Source organism: Mauremys mutica, chromosome 1, assembly GCF_020497125.1.
Source record: "Mauremys mutica isolate MM-2020 ecotype Southern chromosome 1, ASM2049712v1, whole genome shotgun sequence".
NCBI lineage: Eukaryota > Metazoa > Chordata > Testudines > Geoemydidae > Mauremys > Mauremys mutica.
Window position 1 is genome coordinate 351,064,799 of NC_059072.1, and position 23,593 is coordinate 351,088,391.

Below are 23,593 nucleotides of genomic sequence, written 5' to 3' on the forward strand. Positions count from 1 at the left end.
GGGCGAGTGTCGGCCATCGACTTACCGCAGGGAAAACACCACAGTAAGTAGATCTAGGTACGTCGACTTCAGTTACGTTATTCACGTGGCTGAAGTTGCATAACTTAGATCGATTTCAATGTAGACCAGGCCTTAGTGCGCAGCAAGCTGGGGTATAAATCGAAGTCTCCGTGTAGACAAGCTCTTAAATGCGGAACATAAATAAACACATATTGCCGTCTCATTGATGATGTCTCTCTCTAAATCCTGTTCTTCTACCTTTTCCTGTGTGTTTCTGTGTTGGCGGTTTGTATGTTACATCCATCCAGGCGGAGAAGCGTAGTGTTCAGCCTTCCAAACCAAAAAAGACAACAACGAGCCATAAACCACTGAAAAAGGCCAAAGACAAGCAGATCGCATCTGGCCGGGCTGCCAAGAAAAAGAGTGCCGAGAGCTCCAGCGGGACAAAGCCAGAGGACAAGGAGAAAAGTAAAGAGATGAACAATAAATTGGCTGAGGCTAAAGAGTAAATTTCACTGCACTTTTCTTCTCTCTTTTTTTTTCTTTTATTAAATAAAGGCCACAAAATTAATTAGAGGCTTCTAATCTGCTTTTGTTCTGATTGTATTAGAAGCTTTTATGTTTTATTTCCAAGGAGGATTAGGAATACTCATTTCAGAGGTCAGGTTTTCGGCTTTGCCTGCACGACACAGATCTACACAGACTGATGGGGGGAAGATGAGGGGGGTGGAATGCACAGAGGATTGTAGGATTACAAAGGTTTTCAATTAATTGTGTGCTGCGAATGTATTAAAAGGCTTGTCTCTTTCCTTGGGCCTGATCCTCCAGTGCTTTGATTGCATAAAGCTGCCATTTGTTCCACTGGTGCAGTTCTGTTCCTAAGAACTGATTCCATGAGGCTGAGCGTCCTTTGGGGTGCTGAGCTCTGACTTCTCCCACTGGGATCAACAGTATAGGAGAGGTGCTCAATATCTTGCAGGAACAGGCTCTGTGGAGTCACTCCAGACTCACACTACTGTGACTGAGAGCAGAATTGTTCTCCAAGACATCAGTAGGTGTTTGGCCCAAGGAAGTGATGAAGGCTCAGATCCCTTGTAAGGAAAGATTTTGGGCTAGAGTGTCAGCTGGGATAGATGGGCCAGGCCCATCTACACCAGCTCAGGATCTGGCCCTGTGGTGCAGCAGAATGGAAAGTGAAGTAAGGCGCAGAGAGAGTCCAGCTGGTTGCAAAGATTTCCTGAATGGGCTTCAGGTCAGACTCTGCAGGTTGTTCCTCCCTGTCGTTTTCCAGGATCTGCATCTTTTTTATGGTTTCTGATTTGTTTTGGATCTTGGTCTGATTCCTTAGTTTTTCAGATACAGATGGATATTGTGTGCAACAGGAGTAGGAGGAGGTTTCAGGAATGGATTCAATTTGCAGACATGGCTTTTTTATAGGTAGCATGGAGCAAGTCACCATTGTTAGCTCTGATTGCATTTTCATACACACTGCTAGGAAATTGTCACAAGCACAATAGTTTTAAATATACCTGCACGTTAAGTCATGGTTGCTCATAATTGTGCGAATGGAGCCATGACCCAGTTATTGGGAGCCCTACCCTCCAACTTGGCCAAATCCCCAGGCTCTCAACTCAGTGTTTATTGGTAAATTCCCACCAATGTCAGTGTAGCTCAGTAACCACAGAAGGCCTGTTTCCCAGCTGGCGTCAATTGCATTGCTCTGTTGAGCTTGATGGAACTATATCGATTTACACCAGCTGCGGGTCTGGCCCCGAGTGCTGATCACAACATTTGGCTCACAGATTCAGCCGGAGCTAAGAGAGCTAAGTACCTTGTAGGATTGGTTTCTGCTTGACGAAACTGAGACATTGAACCACCTGGGTAATAAACCCCCAAAGCAGCTGTAGGAATCACGCCTGTTTGGCCTTGGTTAATCCTTTTTGCTATAGCTCAAACCAAGTTGCAAATTTCACTGGGCAAAACAACTAGGGGAAATGTAAGCTGAGAGCTCCAGAACCATATTGCTGTAGTGGTATTGGAAAAAGGAATATCTTGCTTCTAGAATATATTAGATTTCAATTAAGCACTTGCAACGGTGGTTTTTTTGTTTGTTTGTTTTTCTGGAGGTGGCGATTTCAGTTTTCAGAATCTAAATGTTTGTCATTTGGTATGTCTGAAAAATTAAAAGGGATGCCACAATGGAAGGGTAAGAGAAGGTTTCTAAAGATTAAGGAAGTTCTATGCTACGGGAATAGCAAACTTTGTTGGCCTGAGTAATGAATACATGCAAAGTTTAGTGTGTTGTGTAATGTGTCCTGTTTGCCTTGTGCTAACAGCCTAAAGCTTTTGAGTATAAATAAGTGTCATGTTCTGAATTCAGTGGTGTATTTCCAAGTTTAGCGGTGTTAGAACTGTGTAGTATGAACTAACCAGGATGTTTATGTGGAAAAATATATATATATATACACATATACCTCCAATATTTAGGAGGAAACCAGGGAAATCCTCCAGGAAGTAAAACTGTGGAACTGTTTGCGAATGTAATACATTTTTTACATGCATGCTTCATGGAGAACCTCACTGAACTGTCTATAATGGTCATCGCTATTCCGAGTGCTCAGAAATTGAATGGATGTTGCGCAACTGCAAACCTCAGTTCATTCTGTAAGTGCAGAGTAGCTCAGCAAAGCATTTCATTGAACTCACGAAAGATAACGCAGCTCGCTGTTCCTTGCATGAAAACGGATGTTTGTTAACTTTTCGCAGAGAGCTGAGCCTCAAAGACTCTGTGATTCTTGACCTATCGACCTGATGCCTCCATTCACCTTGACATTTCTCCAGCCATGTCTACACTGACAAGCTTCCAGTGGCACAGCTGTAACCATACAGCTGTGGTGCTGTCCCAGCGCTCTTGTAGCCACATGATGCCAATAGGAAAGCGCTCTCCTGTCAACACAATAAAACCAGCTCAACGAGCGGCAGTAGCTGTGTCGGCGGGAAAGTGTCTCCTGCGGACACAGCGCTGTGCACACAAGCACTTATGCTGGCAAAACTTATGTCACTCCAGTAGATGTTTTTTTCACACCCTTGAGCGACAAAAGTTTTCCGACGTAAGTACTAGTGTAGACATCGCCTCCGTACCATGCCTTCTTATCTCAGGTAGAGGATAGCAACAGTTACGATGATGAAGCATCAGAGCAGTTGAAGCATGAAAGTAGTTTACAATAGCCAGAAATGCTGGCTCCTTCACACATGAGAGAGATTGTACCCATTCATTGCAGAGGATCGTACATTTTTGCCCATTAGCATCCATATTAATGCTTCACTAAGTGCCAAGTCCACTGGAAGTCAATGGGACTAAAATGGGACCCTAGGAGATTTAGCAGTAAATCTCTTGGATAGGCCCAATTTTGTCTCTAGATGTGCACACTATTGAGGGCCCCAGGCATGCATCGAAGTGCTTAGATTGGCCCGGGGATTAGTATTAGGAGATATAATAAAATCAGGTCTTAAGGTCAAATTCTTCATTGAGTTGCACTCCATGCTAGCCCGCTGACGTCAGCTGGGTTACATGCGGTGTATCTCAGCACAGAATTTGATCCTAAGGGCCTCATCTTGCCTTAGTTTGTGACGGAACTCCTACCGATGTCAGCTGTGTGCATGGATTCAGGACAGTGTATAGCCCTCTGCCTGCTTTCTCGTTGCTCAGACTTAATACCCACATAGCGAATTTAACATTGATCAGAAAGGAGATGAAATCTTTGCTTATTCAAGTCCACTTTGGATGCTAAGCTTGTTGCTTTAATTTGACAAGAATTTATTCTGTAATTTGGGGTTTCCAACTGCCACACAAGCAGTTATACTTCATTACCAACTTACCATATGTTTTGCTCTCCTGGTTTAAAGTGTTTGCTTTATCCTTGTGAGAATTCCTATGGCTTTGATTGCCCGCTTTCTTATTTTCACTGTGTCTTCTTATTGTGCTGTCACTCCCTTTTGCAAGATGGTGCTAAATGCCAATGGGCTTCTTTTTCTGACTGCTTTGCAAAATCCATCATCGGCTTCCTCATCTGCAATGTTTCTGTTGTAAATACATGACTCCCATGTACTCTTGCCTTTTGGAGGCAGATAGGAAGTGTCTAATTACTATTTTGTGGCCTGGCTTTGGTTGCATATCACAAATTGTCTCTGTAATGTGTTGAGCACACCACCTCTTGGTGCTACTTCATTCTTGCTGTTGGTATGAGAATGACAAAACAAACGGATTAATGTATAGCCAATTGATTGTGACGTGCTTGTGATCTTTGCTTGCTCAAAGGGTTTTTTTTTCAATGATAAATAAATGCTGAAGACGAATACCATCTTCTTGATCTTGTTTTCTCGCTAAGAAGCACAGCTGAGTAAGTGAAGGAAGCACCCTTTCCAATGTTTTACATTGGGAGAGCCATGCTGAGTTTCATATTGCAGAGATAACAGTGAGATGCTGCACTCTGGCTCTCTTCAGATGGCTGCTACAGTCACATAGGCATGAACTGAGAGCTAAACATTGGCAGAGATGAAGATGGACAGTGAAGGCATGTGAATGGAGCAGGTAGTTTGGGTTTTATTTCTAATCGGTGCCGTGTGTTAGGGGGCTTATTCCTTCACCCTCTCACTTCCCTGGTCCTTCTCGCCTGAACAGAGAGCAACAATACCTGAAGTCCAAAGGCGCAAACAATTCGATGTTTATTGGGGTGAACTTCCAGCAAGCATGATTCCAGTTTCCTTCCTTAGTGTCCCCCTTCCCAGCTCTGACACCACAGAGCCTTACCTGTGTCCCTGTCTCTGTTCCTGTTCCCATCCCCCCTTTAGCAAAACATGATCCCAATTCCCCCATCCGCAGTCCCTGTTCCCATTCCCCCCCCGCCCACTTCCTGATTGACTTCAGACTATATAGCAAAACCAGAGTTTTGCTTAGCTATTCCTTAACCAATCATTTTACTGAAATTTAACTAACCAATCCTAACATATTGTAACATGGTTATTTAACCAATTAGACCCCACCACCTTAATTGGTTTACACCCAACAAAATTAATTATACAGTAGACAAACAATTACAGAACCAGACAGAGACCATGCAAATAAACATACAAAACAATACAGAAGTGAGGATTTCACAACTACATCTATACAGATATAAGGGTTCTCCAGCTGTGTCTATTGATAAGTGAGTTCTTGCCAGACAGGATGCGATCAAACTAAGTTTCCTTTTACATCTTGTAGGCTCTTCCCTTTCTCTGGAGGTGATAGGAATATCAGGGCAGGATTGTATTCCTAATAGCCCAATAGCACCTTATTTCAATGTGACTAGTTTGGAATGTGAGGATGTGACCATACACTTCCCAGCTTATGGCTGCCTAACTACATCTTAGCTGAAGGCCTTAGCCTGTCACAGTAAGAGAAGGCCATTACACAGACAGTGATTTTGATTCTTTCTTTTATACCTCTATAACTAGCTAAGTGATAAGAATATACCTAAATTCTTAAAGTATAGGCCTTTGCAGACAGGCCTGAATATCTATATCCTAACACCGTGTTGAACAAAGGTCTCCTGCTCTGTGCCCTTGTGTGCAGGAGGCTACTGGCCAAGATTCTCTGCTCCTTGCTGCTGTTCAAATCACAATCAGCCAGGCCGCAGAAACATGGCCCAGTGCGGAGGAGGAGAGGAGCTCCTGCCAAGAGTATGATGGCTGAGTTATTAGCACTTGTACCTGGCATTCCAATAAAGCCACTTAAAGCCCATTGAAGTCAATTGGGAGTCTTTCCATTGCCATCAATGGATTTTAGATCAGGCCCTGAGCGCAGAAACTTACAGTCTGGGTCCTCTGACATGATCATATCAAATGAAAGCTACTTAGCGGTGAACTGGCAATGGCACATCCTCAACCACAAGCCTGGAAACTCAGAATCCTCCTCTCAACACCAGCGCTTGCATCGTATCTTGCCAACAGTCATGTCCATGTGTTGGGAAGGGTTGTTGCCCATTCACAAGCTGGTCCATATGCATAGATGTCCAGCAACAGGGGGCTTACGCAGGCAGTCTATATGAAGCCAAACAATTTTTTGACCAGGGCCCATAAAATCCTTGCTGGGGAAATAGTGCATTTGTTTTGCCTGACTTTTTTTCAGTGGTAATCTACAAAGGGTTAAAAATCCATATTGGAACATGTACTATATTGGATACATGAGGGAGAAAGAATGGTCTTATTTTGAGCAGTGGATGGGAATCCAGGACTCCTGGGTTCTGTTTCTGTGTGCTACTGATTGTCTCTATAAGACTGCGGGCAAGTCACAGATTAATTTATTTGTGCCTCAGTTTACTCATCTAAAGCTAATAAAACCCAACTACCAAGATGTTCTTCAGGGGCTTGATTAACTGAGTATGAAGCACTTTGAGCACCTTGGATGACACTTTCTGTGTAAGTGCAAAGTATTGGTGTGTATAGTAATGTAAATGTGATTACCACCTGGGGAAAAAAAATGAAGGGTAGAGGGGAAAGGAGTGATATTTTGACTTCAAGTTATGAATAGCCAGAGAATTTAATTCAGCTTTTTTCATCCAGATCTGCAAGCTTCTGCCTTGAATATTACCTCTATTCTCATTTAATGAATGCTATGTTAACACACTGGGCCAGATCCTCAACTGAGAAAATCATCTATCTTTGGGCCAGATTTGTAGCTCTTGTCTTTTGGCATAGCACCATTGATTTCAGTGGAGCTATGCCCATTCACACCAGCTGAGAAACTGGCCCATGTAAAAAAATTGACATTATACCATATGTCCTACCAGATTTCACACCTATGCCTAGTCTATAAACAATCTGCTAAATATATTCCATTTCCATCGAGTGCTGAAAACAACACCCTGTTCTAGCCTCAGCAACTTCTTACAGACACGCACATACCAACCTGTGGTCAAGCATGACAGCCATACAGTCGTAAAACATTTCAATTGCTCTAAGGGTGTCACAGCCACAGCTCTAATTTCCAGAGGCGTTTGCACCCAGCTAGATCTGGTAGATAGACAGGGAAAACGTGTGTCATTAAGCGTATGCAATTTGGATGTGTTTGTGGGTAATTGTGGGAGCTAATCAGAATTGTTTTCATATATCCAGTATTTATGCACCTGGATCTGACCTACCATGCAATCACTAAGCACCTCTGCTTAGCATTCCAACAAGAACATGGAGGAAACCACCATGCTCAGTGCTGGAAAACATGATTTAGAATTAGCTGCGAATTTCAAGTGCTACATACATCTGAATGATACATTTTGAAGAGACTGTGTGGTCTAATGAATCAAAGATAGGCTTAGACACCAGGAACCCTTGGGGGGGCTAATCCCCGTTCTGCCTCTGACTCACTGTGTAGCATGGAGCAAATCACTTACTGACACAATTGATCTGTCTCACAGGGGTGTTGTGGGGTGATCGGTACAAAGCTTTGAGGACAAGCGTTATTTAAAAAGGGATGTCACGCTTTGTAGATCACTTAAAAGGTGGAGACGCTCACCAGAATGAGCACAGTGTTGGATATGAATTTAGGGGAGAAAAGCTTAAAAAGAATTGAAATGTATAAATTAAAACTAAAGGTCAACTTTACTTCATTACACCCTCAGAAACCGAATGTTTGAGGTTGGCTTCAGCTGGCCAGTCAGAAAATGGTAAAAATCTGACAAAATATACTAGATTTTCCTTCACAATTGGCTACTTTTAGATTCCCTGGTTGGCTAAGACGCGGCTTTGGATTGAAATATTCCAAGCTGCGTGTCTAAATCTCCAGATAATCTTTGAAAATCTCAAATTATTAAACTAATCAGTCCCAATTCCTGACTGTTAAAGTGAAAGTAAGTCAAGAATATATCTCACTGGCTGACGTGCCACCCGCAGAGATGAGTCCTGTCTTTTGTGTCTCGATATTGTAGGCATTAAGATATATTGGGTCAGTGGACTGTCAAAAAGAACAGGAATGTTAAGGCACATGTCTTTGTCATTGCTGGTGTTTCCCAGTGTCCTAGAAATAATTGTGTTCTTCTTTCAACAACTGCAGCATCAGAAACTAAAGAACTATACAGGAACAAGAAATGTTTTTCTAAGTGTGGACTTGAACATATGCTAGTGTTCAGTGCTAAGAATATTATCCCCAGTGCTGTAGCAAAATGCCCTGGTGCTTCCAGCTTCCAGATGTCAGACCTCAGCCAGATCTTGGTCACCTAGCTACTTGGTAAGTCTGATTTTACTGTGGGTTTAAGGGCCCAATCATACAAATCCTTACTCATGTGAGTAAATCTGTTGAAATTACTAGGACTACACACATGAGTAAAGGTTTGCAGGAAGGGGTAATAAACCTCTGGTATTTGATGACTGGTGGCTCATTGTGAAGTGTGGAGATTCCTTGTAAGCAACATGGATTTCTGTTGCAGGCTGCCTTTTGAAAAGCTACCTACCCAATGAATGCCAGGATGGAGGACACGTGAGACTGGTGACAAATCTGTGCATAGAGTGAAAGGACCTTTGGGTGTCTCGAATGCCAGCTCGCTCTATGGAGAGGCTGCTGCATAAAGTGACCTACAGGATGGAGATGTCCGTGCTCTCTCAGAAGACAGTGGCGAAGGCAAAGTAAACATAAGCAACAGCTGGAAGGAATGTTTGCCAGCAAAGAGAAAATGCATTTCCAATAAACATTGGTTGAGAATTGAAATTACTTTGCTGTCATCATGATACCTCATGATCTCCCACCCACATCGGCTTTTAAAGCAAATTGTCTGAGTGTCTTGTTGTGTAGTAGTGGCCTTTCTTCACATCGCCCGTGGCCAGCAAGACACCATTGCATGGGATGTGTGTGTTGCCTTGCTCCATTCTACTAGGGTAGGTCCCTTGCCCATACACTGAAACTCACTGGGTTCCCTGCGGAGCTGAAAGGGCCATGTAAGTCCTGGGAGCTGACATCATCCCAAAAGGCTGGGCTTTGCACTGTGCTTTTCCATCTCAGCAACAGGTGTTTCCGTGTGGCCGGTAGGGCAGGGAGAGGCAGCTGCAGATCAGAACAGGGCAGCACATGTGCTGTTTTGAAGATGCCTTTCAGTGCTGCCGTCTGCTGGGCGGGGAGCTGCTGGTCACACTGCACCTGAATCCCCAGTCCTGCTAGCTGACTGTCTGTGGCGACCTCCTCTCACTGGGACAAGCGTAGGTACCCTGGGACCCTCTCAGGACAGAGTGTGGCTCAGCCACCCTTCAGAGACGAGAAAGGTCACCACCACCTCCTCTCCCTCTGTCATCGCACGTTGCTTCCCCTTTTGCTCTCTCTGCTCCTCTCATTCCCCTCCACATTCTTCCCTCACCCTCAGTTTTGCCGGGGGGGGAGGGGCTGTCATGCAGCCCCTCCCTCACCCTTAAACCTCTCCCACTTCCCATCCATTACGTGCCTTCTCCTTCAAAGCCCTTCTGAAAACCTGCCTCTGACAGGAATCCCTCCAGCATCCCCACGCCCTCCCCGAGCGCCCATTTCGTGTGCAATGTTGAGCTCGTCGGGGCGTCCCTGAGATGATAGGTCTGTCACTATGTAACTGGTGATATTAAACAATGATACCTCACCCCTCCCCTCTCTGTCTGTGGTATGGCTTCGGCACCCTGTCTCCAGTCTGCCAGAGCACTTTCTGTCTGGCCTGGTTGCCTGGGCAGCAGCTGGCCTCACTGCTATGTCTATCGTAGCAGCCTTTGGGCATTGCTGTGCTTGTGTTTCTGCTCCCTCCCACACCTCTCTCTTACAGCAGTGGGGAACCCCACTCAGCCCTGTGCCTTCTGCCCAGGCGTCCTCCCTCTTCAGCGCTGTAATGTGACCTTCTGCCTTTGCAGCGCTGGTGCTGCTGGCAGAACATGGGGCTCCGTGCAGAGGAATTCGTGGGGTCTCCTGGATTTTCATGGGACTGTGCAGCCACGTGAGCTGTGGAGGCTGGGAAAGAGCTCACCTAGCCCAGAAGGGCAGAGAAAGCTGCAGAAGGCACAACAGCAGCAGATGTCAATGCAAGACCATCTAGCAGAACAGAGAAAGCAGCAGGAGCCACATCTAAAGCTGCATCAGTGGACATCAAAGCAGATGCCTTTTCCAGAGGAAGCTGCAGAAGCTGGATCAGCAGCAGGAGACATTTCAAGGGTGGATTTCAACAGGGCTGTTTGCAGTCTGTCTGGACGACAGCCTGATTGTTCTGGTTTGCACCGCTCATCTTTGGCCTGTCCTTTTGAGGGGCAGAGCCAGGACTGCATTGAGACTGACAGAGTCGCAGCTCAATCCTTGCTTCTCAGTTCCTACAGCATCCCACAACAAAATATTCTATAAGGAGGGTGTGGGTGGCAATGCTTATATGCACTCGCTGAACTGCTACCCATCACCACACTCAGCTCCTAATGATCTCCAGCTTGAGACCTGCCATTGCATACAGTGGGATCACTGGGTGCAGTTAGCTATAGAGAAAGAGCAGCATGTTAGTAAAAGACCTGATGAGGGACAATGGGAGCCAGCAGTCACCAGTGAAAAGGTTTCCTTCAGGAACTGTACTAGTGTGTGACATCATAATACAGTGCCAGCTACAGCCACGGGAGCAAGCCAGAGACAATGGATGGCATGAGGTGCATGAGGGAGCTGGAAGGCTGGAAGGGGAGAGAAGGCAGGGAGGTGTGGCGAGGGGCATGCCACCATGAAGGACAGATCTGTTCCCCTTAGTTAGTGCTCATACGGGGCTGTCCTCGCACTGAGTACTAAATGACTCTGCATTGAAATCAATGGGATTGCTAGCCGGGTAATGGACTATCCACTGTGAGCCAGGGTATCAGGATCTAACATCCCCACCCCTCGTGCTTTACCTGTCTGGTGCTGTGCTCAGTTCATCGGTGCGACTCAAAGGCATGAGGCCCTGTATTTACAAAGCACTTGGAAATATTACCTAGTTAATGCTCACGCTTCTCAGAAGAGGCAAGGGAAGCAGGGTATTACTCTCCCCACTCTACATATGAGCCACAGAGAGGCTAAGGCCTAGCCCCTCGAACCTATCTAGGTGCCTAGCTCCCACTGAAATTAACGGGGGGGTGGGCATCTAAATACCCTGAGGATCTAGGCCTAAGTGACGTACCTAAGGCCTCACAGCAAGACATTTGGCAACCTGGGATTACAATGTAACTTAATTAGAATTTAGCTCAACCAGAAGATATGGGCCTGAGGCAGAGTTTACCAGGTGAGGTTCTTGGATCTGTGCCAGGCAGGAGCTCAGCCGTGATCAGGGGCGGCTCCAGGCCCCAGCACGCCAAGCGCGTGCTTGGGGCCGCATGCCGTGGGAGGGGCGCTCTGCCGGTCGCCGGGAGGGTGGCAGGCGGCTCCGGTGAACCTCCCGCAGGCGTGCCTTCGGAGGGTCCGCTGGTCCCGCGGCTTCGGTGGAGCATCCGCAGGCGTGCCTGCGGGAGGTCCACCGGAGCCGCGGGACCAGCGGACCCTCCGCAGGAGGTCCACCGGAGCCGTGGGACCGGCGACCGGCAGAGCGCCCCCCCGCGGCATGCTGCCATGCTTGGGGCGGCGAAATCGCTAGAGCCGCCCCTGGCCGTGATGACCATACTGGTCCCTTCTGGCTGAAACTAGGAACTTAAGAGTGCCCATCTTCATGCCCAGTCCACGCGACCACACTGCCTCTATCTCTCAGCGTCCCAGAAAAGAGAACACACATGCGGGGCAGTGACTAACACGGCAGATGCCACAACACTGGATCCTTCATTGAGGAGTAGGAAGGTGACCAAGGGCTAGATTCACAAAGGGACGTGGGCACCTAACTGCCTCTTAAGGCACCTGAGGCCAACATTTAGGTGTCACTGACATTTACAAAACCACCGCTCAGCTGACACCTAACCCCCTAGGCCCTAGGTGCCTAAAGCTCTGCCGGTGGGCAACCACAAAGCCACCTAGGATGGACCTGCTGTCGCAATGCTGCTGGGAGCCCTTGGTCACGCCTGAGCCCTGGAAGAATGATCAGATTAGGCATTCCCCCACCTCTCTCGTCCGTGGGCCATGACCCGGGCGGGGTGCTCAGAGCATACCTCACCTGTACACGCAGTCAGGAGCAGGCACGTAGGGGGCTGGCTGGAGTATGTGTCTGTCCCAGGCTACCCAATAGCCCTATCGTGAGGGGACTCATCTGGAATGTGGGAGATCCAGGTTTGAATCCCTGCTTTAGTTCAGGGACTTAAACCCGAGTTTTCTGCCTCCCCGGTGAGTGACTAACCACAGGGTGGTGGCTATAATGGCCTGGCTTGCATGCGTGCTGCCTCCCAGCTCCTCTCTTTGGCATTTCCTACTGCCTAGCGTAAGTGGCTCCCCACTCAGCATCCTGCTTTCTGTGAATCCCTGTCTTAGGTGCCTAGCTGTGCCCATGGGGAGCCTGGGTGCATAACTTGGGGCTGAGGATTCCATTGGGCAGCAGGACGCCTAGGCATTAGATGGCTAAGTCCGCGTTGTGAATCTCGCCTCAGGTTCATGATGACATGAGCAGAGCAGGTGTCTAGGCAAATTAATGACATGCAATTCAGGGGCAGATCTTCATCTGGTGTAATTGGAGTGGAGCTATGCCCACTGGCACCAGCTGAGGATCAGGCCCTTAGGTTAAACGAATGCACAGAGATGAAGAAGCTGGGAACAAAAACTCCAGTGCCCAAATGGAGCAAGAACATTCATGCACCCTGGTTCTTTTTCTGGCAAGCGCTGGGTACCAGCACTTCTCCTTATGAATTCTTAGCAGCTGAGTCCTTGTTTACCAAAGAGAAACCTTAGTTACAAATCATAGCAGTTTGCAGCTAGCTCTTTTTCATCTGAAGATCTCAAAGTACTTCACACATGTGGCGAAATCTCATATCCCTAATACACTGAGGCACCAAATGGTTAAGTGACTTGTCCAAAGTGAGTCAGCATCAGAGCTAGGATGAGAAGTGAGGTCTTTTGCCTCCTAGGTTCATGCCCAACCCATAGCGCTGGATCTGGCCCACTGTTTTTAATGGAGCTATGCCCATATACACCAGCAGACAAGCTGGCCCATTCTAAACACATTTACACCAGTGCGAACCAGGATGAGGAGCGCCACTGAGCTCACTGGTGTGACACCAGCATAGTGGTGATGTAAGGGGGAAGAATCAGGAGGTGGGCTCCTATCTCTGGGTTCCATAACTTGGAAGGAGGGGAGCCCAGGGCCTGTGCAACCATTTAGGCAACCTAGGTGGTTGCCTAGGGTGCCGGGATTTGGGGGGCGCCATTTTCTTCGGCAGTGACCATGGTGCCTGGATCTTCGGCCGCCCCGGTCGCCGCAGGCATTTAGGTGGAGGGAGCTGGGGCAGGGGAGCGCGGGGAGGACCGCCTGCAGCAAGTAAGGGGGGGGGGGTGGCAAGCAGGAGAACTCCCCGCCCCAGCTCACCGCTGTCCTGCCTCCTCCCCAAGCACGCTGTTCTCCGCCTCCCAGGCTTGCGGCACCTAAGCTGATTGGCGCTGCAAGCCTGGGAGGCGGGAGCAGTGAAGCAGCCATGGCGTGCTCAGGGAGGAGGCGGGGCAGGGGTGAGCTGCTTCACTTCTCCCGCCTCCCAGGCTTGCGGCGCCAATCAGCTTAGGTGCTGCAAGCCTGGGAGGTGGGAGAAGTGAAGCAGCGATGGCGTGCTCGGGGTGCTCGTGCTCGGAGCAGGGGTGAGCTGGGGCGGGGGAGGGCGCCTCAGGGTGGAGGGGGGGAGCTGCCGCAGGGGAGGGGTGTCTCAGGGTGGGGCTGTGGGGGGGCGGGTTGCAAGGTGGACGGTTCGCCTAGGGCGCGAAACATCCTTGCACTGGCCCTGGGGGAGCCCAACGCCTATGGACAGTGGAGTCAGCGGGCCCACAGCACCTCTCCCTCCAGCCCAGTCAATTTAGGACGCTGCACTGAGTGCCCTGGGCCATGTCTATACTGCAGCTGGGCGCCAGCCTCCCCGCCTGGGGCCACAGCCTCCTGTTAGCATGCTAGGGGTTATGTGTGTGACATACAGTATCTCAGTCTATTGTTTAAAGCTGTTAAATGCTGGCCGGTTGTTAAGACGCCTGATAATTCACTACTAAACCCCTGCATTTCTTGCCAGATCTCTTTCCCAAGCTACCTGCAACCAGAGTTATGAGCTGCTGCCTAGCATCCATCCCGTCCTTAGGGCACCGATCTGTCATCTTGTCATAGCACATCATTAATTTCTGCCGCAAACTTGGCGTGACCCCAGTTTTGTTGGACGATACGTTGTCACAGACGGGCCGTGAGAGTGCAAAGAACTTCAGATAAGTGCCTTGCCTGGCTGAGACAACAGGAATTTTTAACACACCGTCTATAAATTGAGACAATTTTATTTCAGGAGCTGGCTTTTATTTCAAACCACCCTTTGTTCTGACTGTAGATATTTCACCTTCCTGACTCGCTTTGCCCAATTCCACTGTACATGATCCAGTTGGTTTTTTTTGTGTGTGCTGGAAGATGGGGGATGGGAGGGAGGGATGTTTTGTTTCTTGCGTCCTTCCTTGAGTAGGGAATTCACAGGGAATTAATGCAGTCTCCCTCCCCCATTTGAACACCCATTGTGAATGAGCTTTATTTGAAATGACTATCACACCATTATTCTTATTTCAGTTTCTCATGAAGGATGCCAATGAGGGGCCTGGTGGACCTTTTCTCCTCCAGGAGGCTGCTGCATAGCCTGCTGGGACATTCCCATCTCATGGTCATTCAGTGGCTTACATGAAAGAAGCTGGTGGTCTCAGCTCAGCTCCTAGGGGAGAACTGTTCGCAGCACGAGTGCTGCATGGGGGCATGGAGACTGAAAGGCCCCCTCACCCCTAGTGTGGATTGCTAGGGTGTCCGCTGACACATTCCCACAATACTGAGCATTCTGGTACTTTGGGGAATGGCAGAAGCCTGCCCCACCGGCACACCCTTGCCCCTGCTGGCCTGTCTTCACAAGCACAGCGTGGACGAGGTCATGCCACACAGAGAGGACACCATTTTGAAGTGTGCACCACTCCACCCCCCCATCGACGTGGCCTCTTCAAAATGGCATCCCCATCTGATACTGGACAAAACCAGGTCTGGTTTTGTTTCAGTACCGGACAAGGGACAAACCACCCGAAAAGAGGACTGTCCAGTTTAAATATAGATGAATGGCCTGCCTATGTGTTGCTGGTTGAGGCATATTTGCACAGGGCGATGCAGGGGACCTTGCATTGCTGTTCTTGTTCTATGCCAAGAGGACTTTGACCTCCAGGGGTATGTCTACACTGCGTCTGGGTGAAAGCCTCACATCCCAGGTTCACAGACTCATGCGAGCACCTTCAACATTGCTGTGTAGACATTGCTTTGATGGTGCACCTTGGGCTGGAGCTCAGGCTCTGAACCTCAACCCTGGCTTCAGAGCCCCAGCACAAGCCACTGTGGCTACACAGCTATTTTTAGCGTGTTAACAGGAGTCTGTGGACCGAGGCTGGCTCCTAGCTGCAGTGTAAACATGCCCCAAGGCACTCAGTCCAGCGCCCTAACGTGACTAGGTCAGGTGGAGCGCTGCTGTAGGCCTGACACTCCCACTGACTCCATTGTCCTTAGGTGTTGGGCTCACCACCTTCTTGGCTTCCCCTCCTCCCAAGTTATGGCCAGCTCTCTCACTGTGCACCCCCCGCCTCTGCAGAAAGCCAGTTTTGTTACCAGCTCATTCTCTGTGCCATGACTGCTCTGTGGGGTAGGGAAGTGTCCACAGCCCCCCTGCCAATATGTTCTGGCAGAAAAATCCAATCTGCAAGTGTGGAGGTCAGATAAACCCTGGACACATGAGTGAGATTGTCCCGAGCTGAGCAGCTCCCAGTCCAGGCTCTAGGCTGAGCTGACATATAGCCTCTTGCAGGGAAAGTCACGCTCACAGGCTGCAAACCAGGATTGCACTAGATTCAATCAGATGGGCAGACACTACTGTACCTACACTCACATAGGCAGAGTGCTGGCCACAAAATCCGTCCTGCCTTTTAAGCCCCAACTCTCATAGGTCTGTACATATGGCCAGAGCCTGTGTATAAATCTCATTGAAAAGAGCAACGCGGTTCCCAGATATTTTAAATGGCCACCGCCATGTGACGGCAGCCATTTTAAATCTGGCCAGGATTCCGCCTGCATCTCCGTTCTGCCTCTGTGACCTCAAAGAGCCCTTCCCACCTACTGCCTCTCTCCCTTCCTATGCGCCTCACCTGCCCCAGAAATCCCCTTTCCATTTCCTTACTGATCAACATGGAGCACATCCATTGCCCTTCCTGACCCCGTAGATCCTTTCCTTCCAGCTCTCACCTGCTGTACGCCAACCCCGCAGACCTCCTCCTTTCCCCGCCCTGAGCCAATCTGCCTCCTGCCCTGATCTCCCTCAGCTTGTTCCCCCACCATCCTTCCTGATTCCAGGATCCCCTACCTGCACTGACCCCAGGCATGTAGCACCTCCTACTGTGGTCCCCATGGACTGTCCGCCTCGGCACATGGGCCCAGAGTCTGAGCTGGTTAAATCGGCAATGATGCCAATGGAACTACACCAATTTCCACCAGCTGAGGAGCTAGCCCCGTGGAGTGCTAATTAATACCAATGCTCAACATCTGGGTCCCCACCCCCCAACAGGATCTGTCATCATGGGCGACAGGTATAATAGGCCAGGGAGGCTAAACCTCCCCTGGCACAGCCACCTCTGACCCGCTGCTAGATGCTTGGCCCATGGTGGCCCTGCCTGCGCTCTGCGTCTTCCCCTCCCTGCTCTGCCCTTCCCCGAGGCCCCCACCACGCACCGCTACCGCTGATCGCTGCATCCCTCCTCTCCTCCACCCCGTCCCCTGTGGGAACTGGGGGGTGAGGAGTGACACAGCGAATGGTGAGTGTGTGTGTGGAAGGGTGAGGCGGGGACAAGACAGGCGGTGCATGGTGGTGGTCTTGACGTGGTGGTGGGGTGAGGAGGGACATGGAGGGCAGGGGGGGTCTCACAGTGGCAGGGGGATGAGGAGGGAACGTGATGAGTGGTGGACAGTGGGGGGTGTCACTGGGGTGAGGAGGGATGTGGTGGGCGGGGGGGTCATGCAGGAGTGGGGAGATGAGAAGGGAAGCAGCAAGTGGTGGGCAGGAGGGGTGAGGAGGGACGTGGCCAGTGGCAGGCAGGCGGGGGGGGCCCTCACAAGGAGGAAGCTGGAGGAGAGGAGGGACGTGGCGAGCAGCAGCGCGGGGGCTGAGTGGGGATGGGGAGGGGCCTGAGGCAGAGCGGGGGACAGAGCTAGCCCCCAGAGGACGCTTCACCCACCATCCACGTGGCATCAGCTCCCTTGGATCGCTGAATTTACACATGAAAGGTGTTGGCAGAGTGGAATCCTGGTAGGATGAGCAGACGTCCCAATATTATTGGGACTGTCCCGATATTAGGGACTTTGTCTTATATACGCAACTATACCCCCATTTCCCCACCCCTCAAAAGAAAGTGTCCCGATTTTTCACATTGCTATCTGCTCACTCTAAACCCTGGCCTGTATTTTTCAGGCAGCTGCTGTTTGGTAAAGCCAATCATTTTACTGACACGGCAGGATCTGAGCACTTCAGGGGTCCCTAAGAACCTCAGGGCAGATGAGTCACCCCTTAATTTATTGCACACAGCTCCCATATGTTACAGGGCATTCACCAGCATTCATTGCTTGCTTTGAGGGAAACACACTGCTTATTTATTAAACAATTTTACAGTGAGACACCCTTTGACTTCCTATGCAGGTTATAATCAATTGGCAAACATTTTTTATAGCCGTTTTGTGGCTTCCCATTGGGCCTGATCCTGTTTGTGCCCAAACCCAGCGCAAGTCTGCTGAAGTCAGTGAAGCTGCACAGGTGTAATAAAACCAGTGCACGGACCTGACCCAAAGCCCAGTGAAGTAGACACCCATTGACTTCAATGAGCTTTAGATCAGTCCCTAAATGAGAGCAGAATCAGGCCCATCATCAATACGGTGAACGTATAAACTATTTATTGTGTTATAATAAATGAATGCACTCCAGGCAGTGATTCACTGCTAGGCCAATACCAACTGGCGAGGGGTGGGGGGCATGTTCTGTGGTCTTTGATCACCGATTCAGTCTAGCCGCTGTGGAATGACTCTCTTTTTCTGCTTGCAGGACCCTTGATAAAGCCACCGGTACTACAGACCAGGAACCAAGTACCTTAGCCCAGGACCTACCCACATGAAGTGAAGCACTTCATTCTGAGTGGCAGCTGGGACAAACACAGAGCCTGCATGAAATGTGTATAGTCCTACGGCGTACAATAAAAATGGTGAACTGCTTGGAATGGGATCTTCTGTTGCCTGTCAGTCACTGAAACATTACTTCTGTCAGCGTCATTTATTTTACTTGATCATGATTTATATTTGGTTGAGCAGGGAAAGCCCATGGGTCTGATGCTCCCTTCGCTTACACCGGTGAAATGCCACTGATTTCAGCTGAGGTACTCTGGCTGATATTGGCTCGTGAGAGACAGACTTGTGCAGGTATCGTTGGATTTTAAGGCTTATCCTAGGAGCCTAATTTACAAGGTCAGCAGTTCTTTTTGAAATCCTCAGAGGATTAATGCAATATAAATTCTTAACTGATGTTTAAAAACCCACATTTGGATGCCATTTGATTAAGCAGGCTCTATACCAGGGGTTCTCAGACTTTTGTACTGGTGACACAGCAAGCCTCTGAGTGCGACCCCCCCCCCCCTCCCCTTATGCATTGAAAACACTTTTTTATATATTTAACTCCATTATAAATGCTGGCAGCAAAGCAGGGTTTGGGGTGGAGGGTGACAGCTCTCGACCCCCCAATGTAATAACTCGTGACCCCCTGAGGAGTCCCGACCCCCAGTTTGAGAATCCCTGCTGTATACAATATTCAATAGAAAGACAGAATCCCTTGTCTTTATTTTGCAGTCAAGAGCATCTTATACTTTTTAAGGCCAACACAAGTCCTAAACACTAGAGCAGAGTGAACTTTTTTGGTGGAAAAGTGACACCCAAAAATTTCACTTGAGAAATGCTGCCATAGTGCTTCAGGGGAGTTGTAGTTCAGGTGTTCCATGCCCCAGTTCTCCACTATTGGCTATGTACCTTGGTGGGACTACATCTCCCATAATGCACCCCAGTGTCCCCTCTTGGAGAGATACTACAATACATCATGGGAGTCAAATATCTTTGGGGCATCATGGGAGTTGCATCCAGTTGGAAACCCCAGCCCATAGAGATGAATGAGGGCATGAGGCACTTGAACTACAACTCCCATGATGCATTGCAGTGGAATTTTCTAATTTCTAAAAATAGGGTTTGGGCTGAAGTTTTCTGCTTTCAGTTGGCTTTTTTAATTTGATGACACTGCACAACTTTTCACAAAGATCAGATACTTTTCCCAAAAAACTTTGTTCAGTCAAAAACCTAATTTTCATTGTTTTAACACAAACATTTTGACTGCTGTACTTTACTCCATTTAAGCCTTCAGGTAAGACTTAAGTGGTGCCTCTGCCTTAGGCTGGCCCTGTGCATGGGATGAATTTCACCTTTAGTGAGTCATCTCTCTATAAGCACAAAGGACCAGATCCTCAGAAGCATTTGGGCACCTAACTAGCTTTGAGGCTCTGGGCCAGGGTGGCCTGCGTCTCTTTTTTGCCGCTATTAGATGAGGCAGCCATTTCTAGCAAGGTAGGAAGAGAGTTGGACAGTCACTCCTGGAGCCCCAAAACAATGCCCCCCCTACAGGGGGCTGGGTACAAAACCAGAAGGAACCTGATTCAAAAGTGGCCCAAGATGAAGCACTGAAGAAAGCCCCAAATATTTCTATGTGGATTTGGAAGGTTGTGGGCCTGAGTCCCTGCCCTTTCACACCAGTGTAAATCTGGAGTAACGCCCATGTAGTTAATAGTTTCACACCAGTATAAAAGCAGTGTATGCGATAAGAGATTCAGACCTTTTGACCTTTAAACAGGAAACCCTTAGTTATTGCTATTGTTTATTATTTGTGTTGTGCTGTACAGGCACAGAACAGAAAGATGGTCTTGGCGCTACAGAGCTTGCTAAATATAAACCTTAAGCTTTTGGTATCTGGTGACTCTCGTCACTGGGAATGGAATGGATGTTAGGAAATTCCAACACCTGTTAAGGCGACAAAACACAGCACAGGATTTGTAATGACAGGGTTTGTCAGGTAACAACCAAGAAGATATTAGACTAAATCCAGTCATCAAACCATTACAAAGCATCTCAGAGAAGCTGCGTATGGTAACAAAGGACAGAGTCAGTACAAAAGGAGGTGGATTCAAAGCCTGTTAATAGCAGGAATGAGCATGTGCATAGCTTGCTAGCTGAAGGGTGCTCATTACACATGATTAAGAAATTATCTTTTTGTGTGTAATTACCATTATCACACAATTACTAGAGATGGCACACAGCAAAGCTCCAGTTCCAAACAGCCCTTGGAGCTTTGAGGAAATCTCACTCTAGATCATTGCAGCTGTTTCTATACTGGGCTAAGCCAAAACCCTGGATCTGAACCACACTGAATTCTGGCACCATTCAGGTCTCGCTCCCAATTTGTCACTTCAGGCCCACCAAGAGTCATTAAATACAAAGAAGGTGAAATGGGATCATGCAAGGAAAAGGAACTGAGGATGCTTTTTGCTGTATTTAAAAAATCACAAACCACGTATGCATTGCTCCGCGATCACAGAGTATGTTTTCAATGGTTTGTAAGACCTTTGGACAGCAGTGAGGAAAATCACCCAAGAGATAAGGCAAGGCCTCATCTGGTGCAAACCGGCCCATGTCTATTGATATCAATGATATCGGCATCAGAGTTCCAATAAAGGCATCCTGGCTTCTAGCTGGTGCAGAGGTGTGCACATTTAAAAAAAACCCCATGTATTAGCCTGGGTTAGTTAGATAGCTCCTAATGATTTCTGTGTTGCACTGGTTTCTGGTCTCCTTATTGCTACTGGTATTGGCTGTGCTCGCTTCATATTTCTTTTTGTTTAGCTTATCCCCTCCTAACTACTCCCTGCTTCCCGAGTCCCCTCCCTCCACCCCAAAATCATGGAACTAACCTTACGTTTGCCACCATCATATTGTTCACTCTGCTAGTGTGTTACACTCCATTCCCCTACCCTGGGTCTGCTGTGAGTATTCTGATTGTAAACTCTTGGGGCAGGGACTGTCTGTTACACTGTTTTTATAGGCCATAGCACAATGTGACCCCATTCTTGGTGTGCTTAGGCATGACCATAATAAACATGATTAACCGTTTCATAGAACCTAAGACCAGAAGATACCATCAGATCATCTGGTCTGCCCTCCTGCACAACACAGGCTGTTAAATTTCACCCAATTGCCTCTGCATTAAGCCCAAAGACTTTAGTTAGACCAAAACATGTCAGTCCTTAGGAAGCTAAATTGTATGCTAAAGAACAGGAGAGACCGAGGTGCCACTGAGCATAGGCACCAATCAACTCCTCCTGCTCCCTCCCAGTGCCTCCCACCCGCTGCGACCAGCTGTTCCGGGGAGTACAGGAGGCGCTGGCGGAGGGGGCGGAACTGGTTGGGAAGAGGTGGGGCGGGGCCTTGGGAGTAGGGTGGAGTCGGGGGCATGGCCTGGGGCTGAGCGGGAGTTGAGCAGCCCTGGGGAAAGGAGGAAGCCGGCGCCTGTGTCACTGAGGGCCGAAGCTGATTAGGTGAGATATAGCCAGATGATCCCAGCAAGTGATCCAGAATCATACTCTCAGCAGCAATAGCAATTCAATGGGACTTTATTTTCCACAGTGTCGTTCATACCCCAAATGCTTTCTGCGTGTTACAACACACCAGCGGTATTTATTTACACATAACAGCAGTGTCAAAGGTAGCTGTAGGGTGGGAAAAATACAAAAAACCCGTACATGGCCAAGCCCAGAACAGGACGAGACAATGGGAGATTAAAAAAAGAAAAAGCTAGAGGAAAGAGAGAAAAAGAAATCTTTCCAGCTGAGAGCTGAAATCAGATGAAGAGCGACAGAGACGCATGGGCTGCAGGGGTGCAGATTCTTGAGCTCATGCTGGCTGGGTAATGGGAATGGACCAGAGAGGAGAGCTGTCATAGATCAGTGAAGAGGAGCAATAGGCTGGCACAAAGCTGTGGCCAGACTGAAAACAAGGAAGGCCATTTCTGAACTTGGATTATCTTCTGGTTTTATGGCAGGCCCAGGGCTACCGCAGTTCTCAGGCTTCGTACTGGTTTTCAGTGAGTGGCACATACAAGGCATTGCAGAGAAGTGTAAATTCGCTGCACCCCAAAGGTACTAACTGCATTAAGAGGGATTAGAGCTGTAAAAAGCCTAATCTTCTGGGTTATTTCCATGTAATGTGTTAATGACTGAAAGAACTTGGGGACTGGGGAGACAGTACAGACAAAGCCTTCAACCATCTACAAATCTTCCTCTCAGTCAGAGCCAAGGGGGACATACTTATGAGTCCAGGGAGAAAGGCATCCCTGATGCAACTCCACTGAAATCAGTTGAATTTGCCCCTGTGGTATTAATTTTGATGGAACAAATGGGGCCAAAGAGTCAAAGGTGTTAACATGACCCAGAAACTGCCCAACATTAAGCCGTTTTTAACAGGGTTTGGTATACAGAGACCTCATCCTGCGTAGTACCATGGCAAACACATCATTTAAAACCGTTTCAACCTTTTATTAAAGAAACAGAAAAGAAAGCAAAGGAGATAGAGCCTACGAAATGTAAAGTATTCTGTAAGGCCTTCATTTTCACAACATAGATTCATAGGTCAGAAGGGACCATTATGATTGCCCCACTTGCCCTTTTCCCCCTCCGGGTGGCCCTGGTGTGTGTGTGTGAGCGAGAAACAGAGAGAGATGACAAAGTCATCTGGGGCCTGCTCTTGGCCCAGTCAGGTCAAGACATACCTCAAAATCAGGCTAATGAAGGCCCAAGGATGTCATGGTGGATCCTAGGGTCCCAGAAGATGGTGAGGACGGCAGCAAGCTCACTCCTTCCCCTGCTTTCAGTCAGCAATTGTTGCATTAGCTTCCCTCAAGATCTTTTTTTTTAAAGGACCCAAAAGAGAGTGACAGGTGGAATAGCCCATCTCTTTGCTGTTTTGTCTACCAATTAGGCCTAATTTCTGATACAGCAATTTTGGTTCATTGATTACTAGTCCCACACTTCTCTTGTTTACCAGGCATGACCTTAACACAGATCTTGAGTTATCAGTAGGACATTTTGTTTGGACTAATTCAGTCTGCCTGTCTCTCTTTTGCACCTTTTCCCATCACTATTTATTGGTATAGTTTATTGTGATGCTTTATAAACTTTATCCACTTTCCCACTTTACATAATAATATAAGAACGGCCCTACTGGGTCAGGCCAATGGTCCATCTAGCCCAGTATCCTGTCTTCCAACAGTGGCCAGTGCCAGATGTTTCAAAGAGCAGAAACAGAACAGGGCAATCTTCAAG

At 48.3% G+C, this 23,593-nt stretch overlaps 1 protein-coding gene across 4 annotated transcripts in view; it reads left to right on the forward strand.

The window, feature by feature from the left end:
* The window catches only part of MAP6 (microtubule associated protein 6), a 76,956-nt gene extending 58,551 nt beyond the window's left edge, over positions 1 to 18,405 (forward strand). Inside the window, exons 3-4 of one of the 4 annotated variants that reach the window (XM_045021584.1) lie at positions 309 to 505; positions 18,235 to 18,405. In XM_045021584.1, the coding sequence (XP_044877519.1) occupies positions 309 to 505; positions 18,235 to 18,304 (267 nt within the window). In that variant the 3' untranslated portion in view covers positions 18,305 to 18,405. Of the gene's footprint in view, positions 1 to 308; positions 506 to 14,163; positions 16,983 to 18,234 lie in introns of those variants that run through there. The other 3 variants (XM_045021604.1, XM_045021574.1, XM_045021594.1) reach the window with 3 other exon arrangements.
* The last annotated feature ends 5,188 nt before the right edge of the window (positions 18,406 to 23,593 follow it).